The following is a 22,105-nucleotide window of genomic DNA, read 5'->3' as shown; positions in this document are numbered from 1 at the left end:
TGATACAAAGGGGGTACAACTGCCTGATGTTACTCTGTGGGAGTGATACATAGGGGGTACAATTGACATCAAACAACTGACTGTGATGTTACTCTGCGGGAATGATACATATGGGATACAACTGACATGAAACAACTGACTGTGAAGTTACCTTGTGGGAGGGATACATAGGGGGTACAACTGACATCAAACACCTGACTGTGATGTTACCTTGTGGGAGTGATACATAGGGGGTACAACTGAAATCAAACAACTGACTGTGATGTTACTCTGTGGGAGTGATACAAAGGGGGTCGACTGACATCAAACAATGGACTGTGATGTTACTCTGTGGGAGTGATACAGAGGGGGTCGACTGACATCAAACAATGGAGTGTGATGTTACTCTGTGGGAGTGATACATAGGGGGTACCACTGACATCAAACAACTAACTGTGATGTTACTCTGTAGGAGTGATACATAGGGGGTACAACTGACATCCAACAATGGACTGTGATGTTACTCTGTGGGAGGGATACATAGGGGGTACAACTGACATCAAACAACTAACTGTGATGTTACTCTGTAGGAGTGATACATAGGGGGTACAACTGACATCCAACAATGGACTGTGATGTTACTCTGTGGGAGTGATACAAAGGGGGTCGACTGACATCAAACAATGGAGTGTGATGTTACTCTGTGGGAGTGATACAGAGGGGGTCGACTGACATCAAACAATGGAGTGTGATGTTACTCTGTGGGAGTGATACATAGGGGGTACAAATGACATCAAATAACTGACTGTGATGTTCCTCTGTGGGAGTGATCCATAGGGGGTACAACAGACATCAAATAACTGACTGTGATGTAACTCTGTGGGAGTGATACATAGGGGGTACAACAGACATCAAATAACTGACTGTGATGTAACTCTGTGGGAGTGATACATAGGGGGTACATCTGACATCAAACAATGGACTGTGATGTTCCTCTGTGGGAGTGATACATAGGGGGTACATCTGACATCAAACAATGGACTGTGATGTTACTCTGTGGGAGTGATGCATAGGGGATACAACTGACATCAAACAACTAACTGTGATGTTACTCTGTAGGAGTGATACATAGGGGGTACAACTGACATCCAACAATGGACTGTGATGTTACTCTGTGGGAGGGATACATAGGGGGTACAACTGACATCAAACAACCGACTGTGATGTTACTCTGTGGGAGTGATACTATGGGGGTACAACTGACATCAAACAACTAACTGTGATGTTACTCTGTAGGAGTGATACATAGGGGGTACAACTGACATCAAACCACTGACTGTGATGTTACTCTGTGGGAGCGATACATAGGGGGTACAACTGACATCAAACCACTGACTGTGATGTTACTCTGTGGGAGTGATACACAGGGGGTACAACTGACATCAAACAACTGACTGTGTTGTTACTCTGTGGGAGTGATACAAAGGGGGTGCAACTGACATCAAACAACTAACTGTGATGTTACTCTGTGGGAGTGATACAGAGGGGGTCGACTGACATCAAACAATGGAGTGTGATGTTACTCTGTGGGAGTGATACACAGGGGGTACAACTGACATCAAACAACTAACTGTGATGTTACTCTGTGGGAGTGATGCATAGGGGATACAACTGATATCAAACAACTGACTGTGCTGTTACTCTTTGGGAGTGATACAAAGGGGGTACAACTGACTGATGTTACTCTGTGGGAGTGATACATAGGGGGGACAACTGACATCAAACAACTGACTGTGTTGTTACTCTGTGGGAGTGATACAAAGGGGGTGCAACTGACATCAAACAACTGACTGTGATGTTACCTTGTGGGAGTGATACATAGGGGGAACAACTGACATCAAACAACTGACTGTGATGTTACTCTGTGGGAGTGATGCATAGGGGATACAACTGATATCAAACAACTGACTGTGATGTTACTCTTTGGGAGTGATACAAAGGGGGTACAACTGACATAGAACAACTGACTGTGATGTTACTCTGTGGGAGCGATGCATAGGGGATACAACTGATATCAAACAACTGACTGTGCTGTTACTCTTTGGGAGTGATACAAAGGGGGAACAACTGACATAGAACAACTGACTGTGATGTTACTCTGTGGGAGTGATGCATAGGGGATACAACGGATATCAAACAACTGACTGTGATGTTACTCTGTGGGAGTGATACATAGGGGATACAACTGACATCAAACAACTGAGAAGTAAAGTTTTGGGTTTTGGTTTTTGGGCTCTAACTGGCCAAAAAGTGTACAGTTTGGGAGATAGAGTTCAATGAAGCACTTGATAACATCTGATCATGTTCCAAAATGTTTGTTCTATTTAAAGTCTTGATGCAAATCATTTTAAGCAGTTCTCCCCTGTTCAACTGGTAAATCTGTTTTTACTTATATTACAGTTGTCAACACAGAGACTGTTCCATTTGAAAGTCCTCCGTTTCGGTTCCGGGTGCGTAACGGAGCTTGGGTGTACGTTAAGACAGAATGGTCAAGATTTGTGAACCCCTGGTCCCACAGACTGGAGTTTGTAATTGGCCAGCATACGGTCATCAAGTACGTACCTCCTTCTTGATTTGATTAAATATATAATTGCTGTGTTCTTTCACCTTGTGAAATATTTGTTCTTCTTTGGTAAAATAAATATTTATCCTGTGTTAATTTACTCTTCACAACCTATAACATGGAACTCCAAACTATAATGATATTATTTATATTATTGCTGGGCATGAAGAGACGAATACAGTCCCTTGGGGATCTCAACCCTATAACCAAATGTAAAATTGCCGAGTATGAAGAGTCAAATACATATTTGCTACCCATGCCAGGGTCCAGTCCTACACCTGGAGGCTTAGGTCCCCGGGTCATAACTCAGAAATGGTCAAGATCCCCATCCCATAATTCACTTTCTGAGCAGGAAGAGATGAACACAATGATGCTATCAGAATTTGCGCTGGGATCTGGCCTATTGAGTGTTAGTTCCTGGGTCAGTTTGCAACATGGAAATGGTTGAGATCCTCAACTTAAAACCATGCATACAATCATTGAACATAAAAAAGCAAATAGATATGCTACCAGGATTAGCCTTGGGATCTTCCTCTGTCCTTAGGGACTTGTTCCCTGGGTCACAACATGGAAACAGTTGATTTCCACAATCTAAAACAATGTATACCATTCATGAAGATTTAAATACACATATGCTACCTGAATTGCTGCAGGATCCAACCCAACCCCTGGCAACTTAGTCTTTTGGGCATGGATAATGTTAAGATCCCTACCCCTTCACAATGCAATTGTAGTAGTTGAAGAGACAAACACAATTATGCTATCAGAATTAGCTCAGGGGTCTGTGCAGCCACCAATGACTTCATCCCTAGGTTGGAATTTTCGGCGATCACCATACCATAACCATAAATATACAATGGCTTAACATGAAATGAATACACTCATCATTTGCCCCTGTTGACTTGGTCCTGCTATACAACTAAGATACAGCTCTGATCACCACCTCTTTGCCATACAGGCATACATAACTGTTTGCTTAACATGAAGAGATAAATATATCACAGATTAACCCTGGATTCAGACTGTTCTGATGCCACCCTTTGTTATCGTTTAGCAACATTATCTGAACTGAGAATATTTGGCCATGATTGTTAAATATCCAGTTGATCAATACAAATCCTTTGTGCCTCTTGTTAAATCTTAATCTACGTCTGATTTGTCTGCTCGTTTTAGGGGACCAACAAGAAAAAACATTTTCGGCCAAATGTTGAACCAGAATGTGAATGTCAACTTGTCTGATAACCTTGCAAGACTCAAGCAGATGATACGTGACTTACTTTTAAAGGTAAGACAATCTTAAGTTATTACTCTATTCCCAGATAAAATAAACTTTCGGATTATTTTCAGGTGATTAACTAAAATAGGCAGTGAAAATGTAGTTACAATGTATTAGTTGTTTTTTGTCCTTTGAACAAAAAAGGAAAACAATTATAAAACTCTACCCAGTTTCTCCACAGATTAATGATAATAAACTTTATTTATTGAGGAGGATTAAAAAAACAAAAAACCTGATTTAGTCTGATTTAGCCCAAAATTCAAATCAGCTACATTAGAAAATCGAGTCCTTTCAAGTACTTAGATGTAATCCTTTTTTGATTTCCTCCTATTTCATTCTACTCTATAAATGCTGTTTTACTAGGATCATTAAATCTATTTATTACTGGTATTTTCTTTTTGATGAATGAATGTAATTTATAAAATTTGTTGTTTTCAGCCTTTGGTATCCGTTCAGATAGCCACACCAAATCAAACTATTGAGAAACACAGATTAAACGGTGAGTTATTTACAAGTTAAGGTTGTAAGTGCAATATAAAGAAACTTAGATATCAATTAACCCTTTCACCACTGTAGACCTAATGGAATCATCCAGATCAATGTATGGTAGAGTTTATTAAACTTACATAGGGGTGAAAGGGTTAAGAAAAAAACATAGATATAGAAATTTACTTGTATTTGATTTTAAAGTATGTGTACAATTATTAAACAAAGCAAAACCACACTTAAGATTATTTTTTAAAGATATTTTATGAAACCTGAAAGTAAACCTGCATAATCCAGGTGTGTTGCACTGCAATTATGTCATGGTAACCTTCACCTTTAGGTCAAAGGTCAAATAAATGCAAAATTTTCAGTGAAATCTATTCTGGACTAGGCTTTAAATATTAAACTGTTAAGATTAAATTATATTTGCATCATTCTCAACAGTAAAGGTGTGCAGTATATTTTAATTAGATCTCTATGGCCTTAACTTCACTGTCAAAAGTCCAAGATGTGTAAAGCAAATATTTAAATCGACTAAAAAGGGGAGATATGATATATAGGTTAAGGTCTCTGGAGGTTATTAAGTGAGGATTTTCCCTCTAGACCTTGTTGAGTTACTAATTAATTGTGATGGATTATTGTCTGTCATAAAAAATTGTTATATTTTCCTTCTATATCTTATAATTTCATTAAACGGATGTGTAATTTTATGATTTACGAATATGCTTTTGTCTGTGGATCAACTGGAATTTTTGCAATGAGCAGGTACATCTGTTTGATTACGACCTTGGTTTTCTTATTAAATGATGCAAGTTAACTTTTTTCTAACCCCTCGCATCTCTAAACTACCTTAAATCTATGTTTCCCCTGAAATTTCTGTATTGTGTACCGGGAAACATTTGCCCTTCACCAGAAAAATCCATTTGGTGCAGTGTTAATTCTGTCCGTCACAAGTATTTACTATAAATGATTTGGTGTGTACGAAAATACGGACTACCATTACAAATTAACCCTTTTCTTGGTAGGTGAAAAAAGTTAAATTTCCTGGTGTACAGTATCTCCAATCTTTATACTACCAGAAATAGTTGTATCATCATAAATTGTGTATCCCTTCATACCCTCCAAATCATTGTACCAATCATTTCTGTTTTCCCTGACTTATTCCCTCTTGTACAGTTATAATGTATTGTTGTCTGGTTTCCAGAAGAGTGGACAGACCCGGATGGCCCTGTCAAGGAGCACTCCATTACTTATGTTGATGATTCTAATGTAAGTAACATTGATTTCTTTCCATAAAGTTATATGACTTGTCATATAAATAAGCAGATATTTCCAAAATTATTTACACAGATTTGAACTTTTTTCATTTCTCGGTGGCTTATATCACTGTATATATACCTATTTTATCCTATTGTGATAACCATTAGTTGTCCATCACCTGATACCTGTTGTCTCAAAGCAACCATACATTTGACTTCCCCTATATACATTATGTAGGCCTCTATCAGATTTTGATAAGACTTGATGGTTATCATCACTATGTGGTGGAAATCAAGACTCTGTATTCAAGAAGGGACTGACCCCCTCAGAGCAGGGCTCAAGGGGTCACTCAGTGCAAAACCTTTAAACATTATCTCTTCTGAGCAAAGTGGTTGATTAAGACAACCTTTCTAACTTTTGGACGAATTTTTACCAACTTTCTGAAAACATTCTTTAAATTGCAACAATTAGAATGTGACCAATTTTAATACTCAAAAAGGGTCTAGTTTCCTTTAATACATCCATTCTCGTTTTAGTTTACCAACATCATGTGATGTAACCATGTCTTATTATTTTTAGTTAAGTTTTTTCTCACATCTTGATGTAAACATACATAAAATTAAAGAAAAAATCATCAAGGTGATGACAGGCTTATTTCACAAAATGAGAAATACAGTCAAAGGTCAAAGGTCAAGGTCACATAGTCAATGCTACACAATTATTAAGTTTGGTTCATTGAATATTATGTAAATTGACACCTCATATTCAGCTTGCAGAGACTGACATTTGCAACAGAACCAGATTAGTCTGTACATGTACATATAGACAATACCATTGTACCAACATCTTCTCACAGAAAGAAAGGGTGACATATCCCCCCAAACAACAATTTACTGTACTTCTACCTTACAGGCAAGCAGTTCTGTGTCTACAAATAGAGAAACCCTCTCGTACGATCACTTGAATTATACAAGCAACATAAAGAGGTAAGTATTTTTAAACCACCAGAAGTCACTTGTTAAAGTTTGCTGTTCAGCCAAATTAAAAAGTATTCAATTGGAATGCTGAAGTATGATTGGTTAATGGCTTCCGAATGACAACTTTTGAAGAAAGTATCTGATTCAATTGAAGTGTTTGATGTTTTGGCCTGGTAAACCTTATGTCCCATGCTCTAGTTTGATACTCACAAACATATAATGAGGCTGCTGCAGTTGGATTGGATTTTTTTATAAATATTTCTAGCATATACTTACCTAAGTCCAGTGTTCTTCTCTGCTCAGTTTGATCAATATTACATCCAATTTACCATATAATTAACTAACTATTTTTGAGTAGATGTGAGCTTATGATGTACCTCCTGTAATGGCTTCAGGTATTGATGATTATGCCACTGTCCAATAAGAAACAGTTTTTCGACTAGGTTCTGAAATATTCTCATCTCCAAAAATGTGCACCCAATCTTCTTCTGTTTGGCAAGTTTATCAGTTTGAGATGCAGGTGAAATATAATGACATTCAGATTTTTAACTATGGTTTTTCCAAATTTTACCTCAAAATTGATTCTTTACACACTTTTCCCTTCAACATACTTCATGACACTATACAGATATTTTGGTGTACATGTGCATATTGAAGACGTTTTAGCCTGAAAAACATTGCATTACTATTGACCTATCTCTATGTACTTGATTTGTACAGATTCCTGCTTAGCCAGAAAAACACGATTTATTCTCCGTTCTCCGAGAAGAAGAGTGCCAGTTCTACTGAGGAGGAACAGCATGAAAGCTCATCCTGTGACTCGTTGTTAGAAGTTGACATTTCTGTCCCCATGCCTCCCAGTTTTGGTAGCAGTACCAAGGTAAGGGTTTTAACTTCAAATTTTCTACTAAATCTTCAGTTGTATAAAGGTGTTGAATTGACAGGTGGTCTGACTTGTCAGTTGTAAAAAGGTGTTGAATTGACAGGTGGTCTGACTTCTCAGTTGTATTAAGGTGTTGAATTGACAGGTGGTCTGACTTGTCATTTGTATAAAGGTGTTGAATTAACAGGTGGTCTGACTTGTCATTTGTATAAAGGTGTTGAATTGCCAGTGGTCTGACTTGCCATTTGTATAAAGGTGTTGAATTGACAGGTGGTCTGACTTGTCAGATGTGTAAAGGTGTTGAATTGACAGGTGGTCTGACTTGTCAGATGTATAAAGGTGTTGAATTGACAGTGGTCTGACTTGTCAGTTGTATAAAGGTGTTGAATTGACAGGTGGTCTGACTTGTCAGTTGTATAAAGGGGTTGAATTGACAGGTGGTCTGACTTGTCAGATGTACAAAGGTGTTGAATTGACAGTGGTCTGACCTGTCATTTGTATAAAGGTGTTGAATTTACAGGTGGTCTGACTTGTCAGTTGTATAAAGGTGTTGAATTGACAGTGGTCTGACCTGTCATTTGTATAAAGGTGTTGAATTGACAGGTGGTCTGACTTGTCATTTGTATTAAGGTGTTGAATTGACAGGGGGTCTGACTTGTCAGTTGTATAAAGGTGTTGAATTGACAGGTGGTCTGACTTGTCATTTGTATTAATGTGTTGAATTGACAGGTGGTCTGACTTGTCATTTGTATTAAGGTGTTGAATTGACAGGTGGTCTGACTTGTCATTTGTAAATCAATGGTAGTTATCACTCGACAAAGTAGAGACAAGTTCCAGATTTTGTGACTGTTGTTTATCATGTTTATTTAACTATCATAACATGGTTTGTAAGTTTCAAAAACAAATCTCCATGAAGTTTGTTTTCCTTTGAAAATTAAATTCATTGCAGAACCTTTATTAAATAGGAGTGAGAGCAGGTGCTTTTTACAGAACTATCAGATTTTATTGCTAACTTGTGGAATACATGTTAATTGAGTTGACCGGATCCCTTTTGACCGTTACAGGTGCTGTTGTCGGAACAGGAGCGAGAGGAGAGCGGTGTAGCAGTGTTTACTCTGCTTGACTCTGATATGGCCACACAGCCTAAGAATATAACGACTGTACCTCAGAGCTCTAGACCGAACTCTCCCAGTTATGTAATGGGCAAAGAGGTCGAACCAAAGGTGCATGTACAGCAGGACAAGGGCATGTTTTCACTGATGTCACTGACACAGGAAATGCTATGGAAGCACACACGCAGGGAGGAAACCATGTTCATAGAACAGGCTAAGGATGAGAACAATCCAATGTCTTTCAAACTTAATGGAAAGCGCCTGCATTCCCTTGATCCTAGTAGTGATAATAAGTGGGACATAATCAAGAACATCAAAATTCAGAAAAAACAGGTGGATGAGAAGAAGAAACAGAAGAGTTATGGCAAAGCTGTTCCACAAGCTCCTGTTGGTAATTCGTTCAGTCAACCAATGTTTTTGCCTATAAACAGACGTATGGGTGTGTATCAACACCTGGGGATGCCTTTTGTACAGGTGGATCCAGTCAATATTCCCATCAAGCTGAATATTATGACTGCTCCAACAGACATGATGACCTCCACACCCAGTACAACCTCGAACAACATGCAGTGGCCTTACTACCCTCAGTCAGGTGCCAACCCAAATATTATTATATCATTAACATATCATTATCATATCATTAACATATCATTATCATATCATTATAGCACAACCGCTCAAAGGGCAGTCTATGCTATGGTGCAGGGTCCGACATCAATTTCTTTTTCTTTATACAACTTTTCTGAATATCGAAGAAGCCTTTGGTCACAATAATCCAGTGTTTCTTTCTTGAAGACTTTCACCCACTTTCAAGATCACATGAACCAAATGTGTTTAGTCTTTAAATTTAATCACAGGGGTCCAGTTATTAAAACATTTGAACAACTTCTTTTGAGTTACCAAAAGGAATATGGTTATGACGTTTTGACAGTGTCATGCTGGGATAAAGGAGCTATAAAGTTATTCAAATGAAATAACTTAACTAAAGTTTAAGGTCACAGGGTTCAAATCTATAAAAGGCTTCAAAATCCTGTTTTGAATAATTAGAGGCTAACGGTCATGTTATTTTACCTTTGCCATCCTGGGGAGAATGTCTATCATGTTTGTTCATATGATTGACCTTGACCCTTTGCAATGCCACATGGATCAAAAGTGTTAAAACCATTAAACAGCTTATTTTCTGAATAACTAAGAGTCCAAATTTAATGGTATTTTGCCTATAGCTTAATTGTGTGAAGAGCTATCAAGTTTGAATCTGAATAAATAACCTAGATCAACTTTGAAGGCCGTTCGAGTGAAAACAGTTGAAATATTCAAACAATGATACATAAAGTGTAGCTTAAAAAGGTTTTCCAAAGAAAGTTTTAAAAAATCTGAACGGAAATGATATTTTTAAGTAAATGTGAACTTGATCTACTTGAAAGGTCAGAGCCGTGAGATGAATAAAATGTGAGCATTAAAGGCCCAATGAGCCTGTTGTCTAAGTTATGTGCCAGGGGCGCCAGGTGGCAAAGCAAAATGTGCTATTATGCATGTTTAACTTGTATTTGTGGTATCAAACTCTCAATGTTAGTTGTAAGGAATTCTCAGGGTTTTTTTTTACAGTGTAATGACCAAAATAAGTACACTGTACAGACAAAATGCTGTTGTTTATCTAACAATAAGGTTGGTTACAAAGAGTTTATTTGACTATTTCAAGGTTACCCCTAAGGTGAAGACTAATTCTCAATTCTGATAGATCAATTTCAAGCGAACATACAAATATTGCTGTCATGGGTGTTTCATGTATTGTTATTATAATTCTTTGGGTAAGTAATCAGAAATCAGAGATGGCAACTACGGCTTTAACTTAGTGGAATAATTTGAACTTGTTTACTACTTTGGATAAGAAATGAAACAGGCAGGTGATACAGCCCTGATATGCCTCTAGCTAAATATTTATGTGAAAGTGACTTGAATATTGTGTCCAAATAGTCTACAACTAATTTAAGATTCATTGCCTTGATTCTGGTTCATAATGTGGTTTTCACTCGTAAAAGCTTTCTGAACAAGTTTCTTAAAATAAGTTTTTAGAGAATTAGCTGAATAAAAATATTTATAGATTATATGGTTTTAATTGACTAGGCGTTTCCTTCATCCCCCAAGTGATGGGAGGGTTTTTTCAGCCGGGGATCGGAGCTTTCCAACCAATCAGTAAGCAAAATCAGAATGTGCCACTGCTGCAGCCGGGAAATGTTCCTCATCCCATGCCAAGTACCTCATCTGTTGGTGAATCTCAACCCCTGATCCATGTCCCTGTACCAAAGAAAGGTGGCACTGTTCCGCAGGTACGGTCCTAGTACTCGGTATAACTTGTTCTGTCTTTGCATATTGCAGAGTTATCTTCTCTTGGGAGCAGGTATTGATTGTGACGTCATTGGTTTGTGTGAGAAAATTACGTCGTTTTCTCAAAAATTGATGACGTTCCTCTCACAAACAAGTGACGTAACAATCAATACCTGCTACCAAGAGAAGATACCTCTGCAATACGCAAAGACGGAATACTCTGTATAGACAGGCAGCTGTCTCATTAACGAAACTACTCAAATACTTAGTAAGAACAGACAGCAGTTAAACCAGGTATTCAAATATTTGGTATTAAACATCTTATTAAAATAATGCTTTTTTTTTATGTCATCTTTAGATGTACTTCATTCCACCTCTATTACTTTGACTTTTATCACATTTTCGAAATAAAATCACTCTGCCTTCACTAAAGTAAGTAAACACTGGATTTACAAAATGAGTACATCAGGAAACTCTTTCCTTAGTTAACTTATAATTTTTTCTGTTTCTTTTTCCACAGACCCAAACCTTCGCAGCCACACCCATGGATTTGATTAGAAGTAGTTTATCCTCCTCGCAGTCGTCCTCGATGGAGGAGACAAGCTCATCACTCCTTTACATGTTAGAGTTTGGAAGTCCCAATCGGAGCTTCACCAGCATTGAGGTAGCTACTTACTGAGTATTTTTGCTGTGTTTTGGGAATACGGCTGAGAGCTTAAGAATTTGGAGGGAAATGCATCTAAATCTCAAATGTTAATTATCCAATCAAATTGTATTTTTCTGGTTTCAAGACTGGTATCATGGCCCCTATATATGTATTTTCTTACAAAAAATGATATTTAGGTATAAAATGTCGCCACCATTTCATTGATGAGGGGGGGGGGGGATTAAGGGATGGGGACATAGTGTTACCATCCATATATGTCAGTCCTGTTTCATCCTGTCTGGTGCTGATTCATTATCCTCGCTTAACGGTATTTCATCAAACTTTGTACAAAGGTCAAGTTCATACCTCAAAAATATTCCAGTGTGAAGGTCAAGGTCACCATATCACAATTATAGAATTTGTCAACCAATTCAGTAACATCACTGAACTTTATTTCAACTTTATTTTGCTAGAACTTTAAATAAATGTCAAGTATATCTCAAATGAGTTCCTATTTCAGGGTTCCAACATCAAAGCCAATTTAACAATTTAGCCCACCATCATCTGATGGTGGGCTTTTCAAATCGCCCTGCGTCCGTGGTCCATCGTTCGTCCTTAAACAATTCTTGTTATCACTATTTCTCAGGAAGTACAGAGAAGATCTTCCTCAAATTTAACTTGTAGGTTCCCCTTGGTCTGAAGTTGTACATGTTTAATTTTGAGACTCATCGGATAAACAAAATGGCCGACAGGCCACCATCTTTGATTGTGACATTAAAGGTTTGTTATCACTATTTCTCAGGAAGTACTGGAGGGATCTTTCTCAAATTTGACATGTAGGTTCCCCTTGGTCTGAAGTTGTGCATGTTTAATTTTGAGACTGATTGGATAAACAAAATGGCTGACAGGCAACCATCATGGATTTTGACAGTGAAGATTTGTTATTGCTATTTCTCAATAAGTACAGGAGAGATCTTTTTCAAATTTGACATGTTGGTTCTACTTGGTCTGTAGTTATGCATGTTTTCTTATGATCGAATAAACAAATCTTTGATTTTGACAATTAAGGTTTGCTACTGAAGGGTTCTTTCTCAAATTTTATATGTAGGTTTTCCACAGTCCTTTATTTAGATCAGATAATCAAAATGGCCGACAGGCAGCCATCTTTTATTTTTGACATTGAAGGTTTGTTAGTACTATTTCTCAGAAATAACTTAAGGGATCTTTCTCAAATTTTATATGTAGGTTCCCCTTGATCCCACGTTGTGAATGCTTTATTTTGAGACTGATCATAAAAAGAAAATGGCCGAAGGAAGAATTTAACAGATCTTTCTCATATTGCAATGATCGGATCAAACTAACAGAGAACTAATGAAGATGGTACAATGGTGGGTGCCAAGATCCCTTTGGTATCTCTTGTTAACATGGTGATATTGTAAATATTTGTTAAATAATAACATTTTTTTGAAGGATGTGGATAAACCAAAGAGGGTGGAGGCACCATCTTGGCTCAGTGGTACCCATTGGTCATCTCCAGTCTGTATGCGGTACACAATACCAAAAAAGAAGCTCAATAAAACTCTACTGGAAGACAGGGAGGCTTTGGGTAACTTGTCACAGCCAGATCTGCTGCTCAGTCAAATGGCCATGTTAGAGGAGGAGTTGGACCAGCCCCCTCTGCTTGATATGTTTGAAGTAAGTACACTCGACTCGGGGTAAGCAATCGTGCAACATTATCTTTTAGTTCTTCTTAAAAAAGTTACTTTTCTTGGAAATTTGGCCCAACACTATTAAGTAGTACATACCTGCTTATTCAAAGTAGGAGAGGTGGTAAGATTAGCATGGCTTAACCCTTTCACCCCTATGTAACTTTAGTAGACTACCATGCATCGATCTGGATGAGTCCATTATGGTCTACAGTGGTGAAAGGCTTAAAGCTGTGCTAATATACCCCCACCTTTTACCTTGTTNGGGGCAGTAGGGGAGAAAGAAGAAATTTATTCCTTCCTTCAGTAATGTTGCAGGGATTTCATCTTTTTAAATATAAAAACCATTGAGCCAGAGGACTTGTTGTTGTCTTAGCAATAGAAGTTGCCCCCGTAGGAGCAAAATTGTAAGGACGTGAATAGGGATAATATTAATATATGTTAAAAATACTACTCTTTCAGTATGATTGAAGAGATTTTAATATTACTTGGTGTAAAAGATCCCTGTATCAAGGGTGTGACTGATTTGGGTTAAACTCTTAAAAGTCTACCTATTATTGGGAAGTGATATAGACCTTATTTTATATAAATGCTCCATGGGCTGAGTGACTCCACAATATATAAGTAAAATGGGGCCACTTGAGGCAGAACAGTTGAATAGATCAGTTAGTAGTAAATCTTAATAACAGATGAAGGGATTTTAAGTTAAATTCGTTTAGAGCATCCTTGGGTGAAAAGGGCAGAGATAGAGAGCACAGCCTAAGGCCTAATGGCAAACATCAAAATTGAGGCCTAATATTGGAATAAAGGTAAACAAAATAGCAAAGTTCTTTCAACTCTGTACTGAAACAAGTATCATATCAAAATGAAGACCCCATCATACCTCCAATCTACATATATGTACATTTACAGCCTCCACACTTGTTTTTAACCAGTACATATCAAACCACTTTAATATTTTTATTGAAATTTTTTATCATTTAAAGGATGACACATTCCTGATGTGCCCAGATACAGAAATAGATGATCAAATGTCAGCAAATTTTGAGGACCAAACTGATGATAGCTTAAACAAGACTCATGTTTTGGAGGATACCAATCTCAGTACACTTTTTACCAAAAAGGCTGAAATGTTGGATGAAAACATTCAGAACGAGCAGCAAAAGTCTGTAGAATCATATCCTGGGAGCGATGATAGGGATTCACTAATAGACGATGACTCCTGTTACTCAAAGTGTAGCGATATGACTCCAAGCGATGAGCGTAGTGTTGAAGAAGCAGACAGCTCCCTCAAGGAGTCGGATGAGTCAGATATGGGCTGTACTGCAAAGAGTTTTCTGTCGAGAATAAAACATGACGTTCCTCTAAAACTTGTTGACGCCAGGTTCAAAAAGTTTTTTGCTCCACTACCTATTAATTTTGCAGACCCTAAAAAAGATGGTCCCCCTTGGATGACTAATGCTGTTGTTAATCTGTATACAAAGATGAAATACTGCATCTCACCAAAATCAGTTGAAAGGTGTTTGACTGAGGACAGAAGGAAGCTACAGTATATGCCTCAATCAGATTTGGTCATTGAGCAGTTAAATAGTTTCATTGAAGACAAAGAAGCTCCACAATTTAAAGGACCTGGAAGTATTCTATTAAAATCATCTTCCCAAAAACAGCGGAATACTTACTTGAGGGTTCCAGAGTCATTACCTGTTCCCCACAGTGGTCCGACATCCGAGTCTCAACGTGGACGATACTCACAAATCAAACATTCTGTCAGTACGTGGCAAACCCCAGACTCGATTACAGAGACTCTGGTTAAGTATATGTTCCCAATTGAGCCTGGTTCTTCTTCTGTTCCTGTCATACCAGTTCCCTCGACTGTGTCTGCGTCTGTAAGCAGTGCCCAAACAATCATAAGTAACAAAGAAAGACCGTGGCACGAGAGCATGGACCTGTAGCATGCCAACAGTCTCGTGGTCTTGATGATAAAAATAGTATTGCATCCCTGAGGGGCATTTATTTGCCTGAATACAAACATATCCCTTTATATTTCTCATCAGTAAAAGCACAAATTTCGAATGAAATTTTCGCACATATTTCTTAACGAATATATGCATAACATATTTTATCTATTTCTGACCATATAGATTGGGGTGATGTTGGGGATGACAATACCAGTGTATGTCTAGTCCATTCCTGGTTCAGTGCCATCACTTTATGAGCTTCAGTTTTTATCAAGGTCAAGTAGGAGAATATCTTCGATGAGTTCATATTTCAGGGTTCCATGGTCAGTATGACCCTTAATAGAACAATTTTGTCACAGCTCTAGGGACTTCATGTCTGAACAGATTTTTCATCAAACTGATATTAAGTATTGTAAACTTTGAATGAGTTTGTATTTGACAATGTCTAGGTCAGAGTAAATTTATATTAATAGGAAATTGTCAATCAAAACTAATTTACTTGGCAGCAGGGGGGGTGTATTCATGGTTTACTGACGTTTTAAATTTATCCCATAATTTATACATCTTCAGTTGTTAAAAGTTCTTTTTTTGTGGCCTGATATTTTTTTGTAAATATGCTTATAACTAGGGATGTCACAATACGCCAGGAGTGTATCACGATGTATTGCAATACAGAATGAATATATTGCGATACGTATCCCGATATATTGTCATAGGAAAGATGTGCTCGATTTTATAATAAGTTGTTGTCAGTATGTTATCAAGCTTAATCATATATAATATGGATCACATAGATTTAAGAGTTTTGTCAAACTAACCATTGATTACAAATTTGAACTAATTCCCAACACTAGCCTGTTTTATGCTTATTTGCATATATGTTAGAATTTGTAGTAATTTGCAAAGTTAAATTACCAAGTAGAATGAGATACATAAAAATAAGCTCTTAAAAAAATATTACGATACAGCAATATTTCTTCTCTGTATTGTGGTACAATACGATATACCCATGTATTGCATTATACCTGTTTTCCGATATATTGTGACAGCCCTACTTATAACATACCATTTTCCACTGATCAAATTTAAAGATTCAGACTTTTTTTGATTTCTAATTTCCATTCAGTCTAAATGTTACCGTTGATTTCCATTCAATGTAAATGTTACCGTTGATTTCCATTTGGTGTAAATGTTACCGTTGATTTCCATTCAGTGTAAATGTTACCGTTGATTTCCATTCATTGTAAAAGTTACTGTTGATTTCCATTCAGTGTAAATGTTACCGTTGATTTCCATTCAGTGTAAATGTTACTGTTGATTTCCATTCAGTGTAAATGTTACCCTTGATTTCCATTCAGTGTAAATGTTACCCTTGATTTCCGTTCAGTGTAAATGTTACCCTTGATTTCCATTCAGTGTAAATGTTACTGTTGATTTCCATTCAGTGTAAATGTTACTGTTGATTTCCATTCAGTGTAAATGTTACCCTTGATTTCCATTCAGTGTAAATGTTACCCTTGATTTCCATTCAGTGTAAATGTTACCCTTGATTTCCATTCAGTGTAAATGTTACCGTTGATTTCCATTCAGTGTAAATGTTACTGTTGATTTCCATTCAGTGTAAATGTTACCCTTGATTTCCATTCAGTTTAAATGTTACCCTTGATTTCCATTCAGTGTAAATGTTACCGTTTATTTCCATTCAGTGTAAATGTTACTGTTGATTTCCATTCAGTGTAAATGTTACCGTTGATTTCCATTCAGTCTAAATGGTACCGTTGATTTCCATTCAGTGTTATTGTTACCGTTGATTTCCATTCAGTATAAATGCTACTGTTGATTTCCATTCAGTGTCAATGTTACCCTTGATTTCCATTCAGTGTAAATGTTCCCGTTTATTTCCATTCAGTGTTAATGTTACCGTTGATTTCCATTCAGTATAAATGTTACTGTTGATTTCCATTCAGTGTAAATGTTACCCTTGATTTCCTTTCAGTTTAAATGTTACCCTTGATTTCCATTCAGTGTAAATGTTACCGTTTATTTCCATTCAGTGTAAATGTTACTGTTGATTTCCATTCAGTGTAAATGTTACCGTTGATTTCCATTCAGTGTTAATGTTACCGTTGATTTCCATTCAGTGTAAATGTTACCGTTGATTTCCATTCAGTGTAAATGTTACCGTTGATTTCCATTCAGTGTAAATGTTACCGTTGATTTCCATTCAGTGTAAATGTTACCGTTGATTTCCATTCAGTGTAAATGTTACCGTTGATTTCCATTCAGTGTAAATGTTACCGTTGATTTCCATTCAGTGTAAATGTTACCGTTGATTTCCATTCAGTGTAAATGTTACCGTTGATTTCCATTCAGTGTAAATGTTACCGTTGATTTCCATTCAGTGTAAATGTTACCGTTGATTTCCATTCAGTGTAAATGTTACCGTTGATTTCCATTCAGTGTAAATGTTACCGTTGATTTCCATTCAGTGTAAATGTTACCGTTGATTTCCATTCAGTGTAAATGTTACCGTTGATTTCCATTCAGTGTAAATGAAGGTGATTTGGAACAGATGGAGGCATGGCTCTAGTTATCTTTTCATACATTAGTGTTGTATTTTGCACTGCATTCAAATTAAACATGCCAATTTTTGTATGTGATTGCTGTAAAATACAAAAGTTTAGTTATCATTATTTTGACTTCTTAAATATTGCTATAAATATCTTCAATTTCAAAGGATTTGCTTATGTGAGAAGCTATATGTGGTCATTATAAATGGCGTAATTGTTGCATCGCTATGGAAAAAGCAAAACAATAGCAATCTTGACATAGTTAATCATCAGACTTATCTCATATTAGGCTTGTCCTATATAGACACTGCTAAAGACTGGAAGTAGTGTGGGTTAGCCTTTTATGTAAGGTTTGTGTTACCTCAACAACTAATCTCAATTTGTCGCAAACACTTTGATTTACCTTCATGCCACAGCATATATACACGGCGTGAATACGTAGCAGATCATAGAAGATTGCAAAAGGATGAGAAAGTTAGGATAATGATTGCACAGATTAAGACAAAATGCACAGATTAAGACAAACAGTTTGTTGGAAAAGGGAAACAAAATGTTTCACTCCTCATAGGAAAAAGAACCCTAATAACAACTGATTAAAAACTTACATTCTTTGTTCATAACTAGTTTTCCTATTAACTTTAAAATGTGCAATTGTCTTTTTGACATTGAGACAGTCTTGTATCTATTGTATATATAGAAATATTTCACACAAACTTTCAAGTAAAATGTGTATCTGTTTTGTGCATATAAATACAAAAAAGAATATTGTGGAATCCAGCATTTTTACTGATTATCTCAACATTCAAATTATCGAAAAATAGCTACAGCCTTATTAAAGATCAAAATACTGCTTTATAGCAAAATTGCATACCATTAAAAGTAAGAAAAAAATATTTTAAATGCATTCACCACCGATTTTGATGACATTAGATAGGTTACTTACTGTAATAGCGTCTTTAAACAGTGTTTCATTGTTGAAAGCTTGGTAGGTAGGTATCTCCAAGATTAGCTTCCAGAAGTTTCCTGTGATGGTTGTGAGTACATATTTCTGACTTTTTTTTATATTTATATGATGTAAGAAGCATCTTCTCGATCAAACATCATCTACCAAGATAATCTTTAGATCTCACCAAGATTTTCAATGAAAATTAGGCTGAAATCAGAGTTGAGTTAAAGATCCCGGTCCCACCACATGTAAAACACAAACAGTAATCTCGCTCTTATTTTCATTTCGGTTTTATGTAACTGTAGCCTGACTGGGCCAGCTGGGTGCTTTTGTTGACCATGCAGCTCAGTTGGGTAAAGGAACAGTGTAACGACCCGAGGGACAGGTTGAGATCCTGGTCTAGCCTCATTTCATTTTTACACTGAACAACCAGAACATTGTTGATTCCTTTTGATTATATATTTTTTTTTATGCCGCCCATCTTCTGATGGTGGGCTATTCAAATCACCCTGCGGCCGTTGGCCGTGGTCCGTCCGTCTGTCTTCCGCCGTCTGTCCTTAAACAATTCTTGTTATCGATATTTCTCAAGAGGTACCAGAGGCCTCTTTCTCAAATTTTATATGTAGGTTCCCCTTGGTCCTTAGCTGTGCAGGGCAACTTTTGAGACTGATCAGATAAACAACTTGGTCGACAGGAAGCCATCTTGGATATTGATAGAGAAAGTTTGTTATCGATATTTCTCGGGAGGTACCAAAGGGATCTTTCTCAAATTTTATATGTAGGTTCCCCTTGGTCCTAAGCTGTGCAGGGCAGCTTTTGAGACTGATCGGATTAACAACATGGCCAACAGGCAGCCATCTTGGATTTTGATAGTGAAAGTTTGTTATCACTATTTCTCGGGAGGTACCAAAGGGATCTTTCTCAAATTTTATATGTAGGTTTCCCTTGTTCCCTTGTTGTTGCAGCAGTGCCTATAATGGACAGTCACCTGCTCGCCAATGGCGGTTAAGGACTTAACCCCCTTCATAATACACATGTTTTTCTTGTCGTATTTTCGTGTCGTCATTTCCGTATTGCGTATCGAGCATTCCATTACCGTAGTATAAATTTTAGTAATACCGGGTAAACAATAGTACGTGACGATGATATGTCAACATCCGATATCGAGACTTAACTTGGAAATATGTAATCACACGTACTTCAGAAATAAAGTTTATGATACAAAGACATTAATTAACTCACGGGAAAACACTGACATACCATCAGACGACTTCAAGAATGTCGTATATGAGGCGCATGGAATGCAGACTGATGTGTTTTGTTTATCGACCTCACCTGTACGTATCATGTGCTAACAATAGTTCACAAGCTCTTGGTCGCTATGACTTTTGTTGTCGAGCGAGTTACGCTCTGTCAGATAAATTGGTTCACAAATCCAATTACAATAACTCTGTGAAAATAGTGGTTTGTAAAATATCAAGATCCTATAAAATGCAAGTGCATGAGCGTGCACGTAATAACGTCATACCATGCGCTAGCCTATGGTTACATATGGATCTGAAATGGTTAATATACCATGCGAAAGCAGGCTATGGAATGATGTCCAAAGTGTACATGATTGTGAGTAATTTTGTTCCTTAAAAGAACAGTAAATTAACAATTAAATATAGTAATATAATTTATTTCCGTCGTCTTTGGTATAGTAAAGAAAATAAGTGTCATTGTATAAATTCTATCCCTCTGCGTAAACTTTGTTTGTCCGGAGATCTCCTCCTACATTTTTCGACCGATCTCTTTGAAACTTGGTATACATTATAATCATGATATGAAGTTAGGTCTCCCTTAAAAACAAATTTTCCAAAAGTTATTGCCCTTTGTTCATTTGGTATTTGATTTTTGTCCGGAGATCTCCTCCTATATTTTTCGACCGATCTCTTTGAAACTTTGTATACATTATAATCATGATATGAATTTGTGTTTCCCTTAAAAGAATTTTGATTCGACAATTTTTCCAAAAGTTATTGCCCTTTGTTCATTTTGGTATTTGATTTTTGTCCGGAGATCTTCTCCTACATTTTTTGACTGATCTCTTTGAAACTTGGTATACTTTATAATCATTATATGAAGTTGGGTCTCCCTTAAAAGAATTTTGATTCAACAATTTTTCCAAAAGTTATTGCCCTTTGTTCATTTCGGCATTTGATTTTTGTTTGGGATCTTCTTCTACATTTTTTGACCGATCTCTTTGAAACTTGGTATACTTGATAATCATGATTATGAAGTTGTGTCTCCATTAAAAGATCCTTAATGAAATGGAAAACCCCTGAAATTTCATAAAGAACTATTATAACCTTTGAATTGGAAGAGTTCAAATGTGACTTCAGGGGTGAATGAGGTAAATGTACTTTGAATGTAGAAAAGTTCTTTAATTGCGAAATGAAATTGGAAGAATTATTATTAGTCCATAAAGTCATAGACTGAAAAAAAATATGCCGACTTAAATATTTTGGCAATAGACACAATGGGGACTAATTGGCAACTATTTCTAATGGTGAATTTAATAAGATTAATGAGGCACCAAACAAAGCTTACTTGCTAAAGTGTTCTAGAATTATTAGTATCATTACCATTGATTCATTATATCATGTTGGTCATCGTTTTGTATTGTTGTAAGTTTACTTAACTTTGTGTGCAATGTCTAAAATCGGAAAAAAGTGTTTGTTTTTATGATATTGAAGAAAATGTATGGTTGGATGATGTTAAAAAAAGTTGAATAAAAATTCCCTTATCTTAATGTTGTGAAGTTGTAATGAAGATAAAACTGCTTGTGATTATGTTGTAACATTCAAGGTATCATTATCACAGGTGTTGGCTCCTTTAATATGACAATAGAGTTGTTACAACGTTCATTTTATCCATTGTTAGCTCACCTGCCCAAAGGGCAAGTGAGCTTATGTTATCGTGCGGCATCCGTCGTCCGTCCGTCCGTCCGTCCGTCGTCCGTCGTCAATATTTTACTTTAAACGACTTCTTCTTAATAACCGAAAGGCCTAGGGTGTCGATATTTGGCCAGAAGCAAACTTGGATGAAGGGCTACAAAGTTTGTTAAAATTAATGACCACCTATTTTCAAGGTCACAGGGGTCAAATATGTAAAAAAAACTTTAAACATCTTCTTCTCAATAACCAAAATGCCCAGGGAGTTGATATTTGGCCAGTAGCATGCTTGGGTGAAGGGCTACCAAGTTTGTTCAAATGAATGACCTTCAATTATATTCAAGGTCACAGGGGTCAATTGTATTAAAAAACCTTTAAACAACTTCTTCTGAATAACCAAAATGCTCAGGGTGATGATATTT

General features: G+C 36.7%; 1 protein-coding gene across 2 annotated transcripts in view; it reads left to right on the top strand.

Annotated features, from left to right (window-relative positions):
- Positions 1-17,028, top strand: part of LOC110464561 (period circadian protein homolog 2-like) — a 29,409-nt gene extending 12,381 nt beyond the window's left edge. Inside the window, exons 13-23 of one of the 2 annotated variants that reach the window (XM_021519834.1) lie at positions 2,440-2,593; positions 3,776-3,887; positions 4,317-4,377; positions 5,569-5,633; positions 6,537-6,610; positions 7,322-7,481; positions 8,549-9,188; positions 10,742-10,923; positions 11,442-11,585; positions 13,038-13,262; positions 14,260-17,028. In XM_021519834.1, coding sequence (XP_021375509.1) covers positions 2,440-2,593; positions 3,776-3,887; positions 4,317-4,377; positions 5,569-5,633; positions 6,537-6,610; positions 7,322-7,481; positions 8,549-9,188; positions 10,742-10,923; positions 11,442-11,585; positions 13,038-13,262; positions 14,260-15,225 — 2,783 coding nt within the window. In that variant the 3' untranslated portion in view covers positions 15,226-17,028. Of the gene's footprint in view, positions 1-2,439; positions 2,594-3,775; positions 3,888-4,316; positions 4,378-5,568; positions 5,634-6,536; positions 6,611-7,321; positions 7,482-8,548; positions 9,189-10,720; positions 10,924-11,441; positions 11,586-13,037; positions 13,263-14,259 lie in introns of both variants that reach the window. The other variant, XM_021519833.1, reaches the window with a different exon arrangement.
- Positions 17,029-22,105: the final 5,077 nt, after the last annotated feature.

This window comes from Mizuhopecten yessoensis, unplaced genomic scaffold (genome assembly GCF_002113885.1).
Source record: "Mizuhopecten yessoensis strain PY_sf001 unplaced genomic scaffold, ASM211388v2 scaffold11009, whole genome shotgun sequence".
Lineage (NCBI taxonomy): Eukaryota > Metazoa > Mollusca > Bivalvia > Pectinida > Pectinidae > Mizuhopecten > Mizuhopecten yessoensis.
The sequence above is the reverse complement of the archived record's forward strand: the minus strand, read 5'-3'. Positions and strand labels throughout refer to the sequence as shown.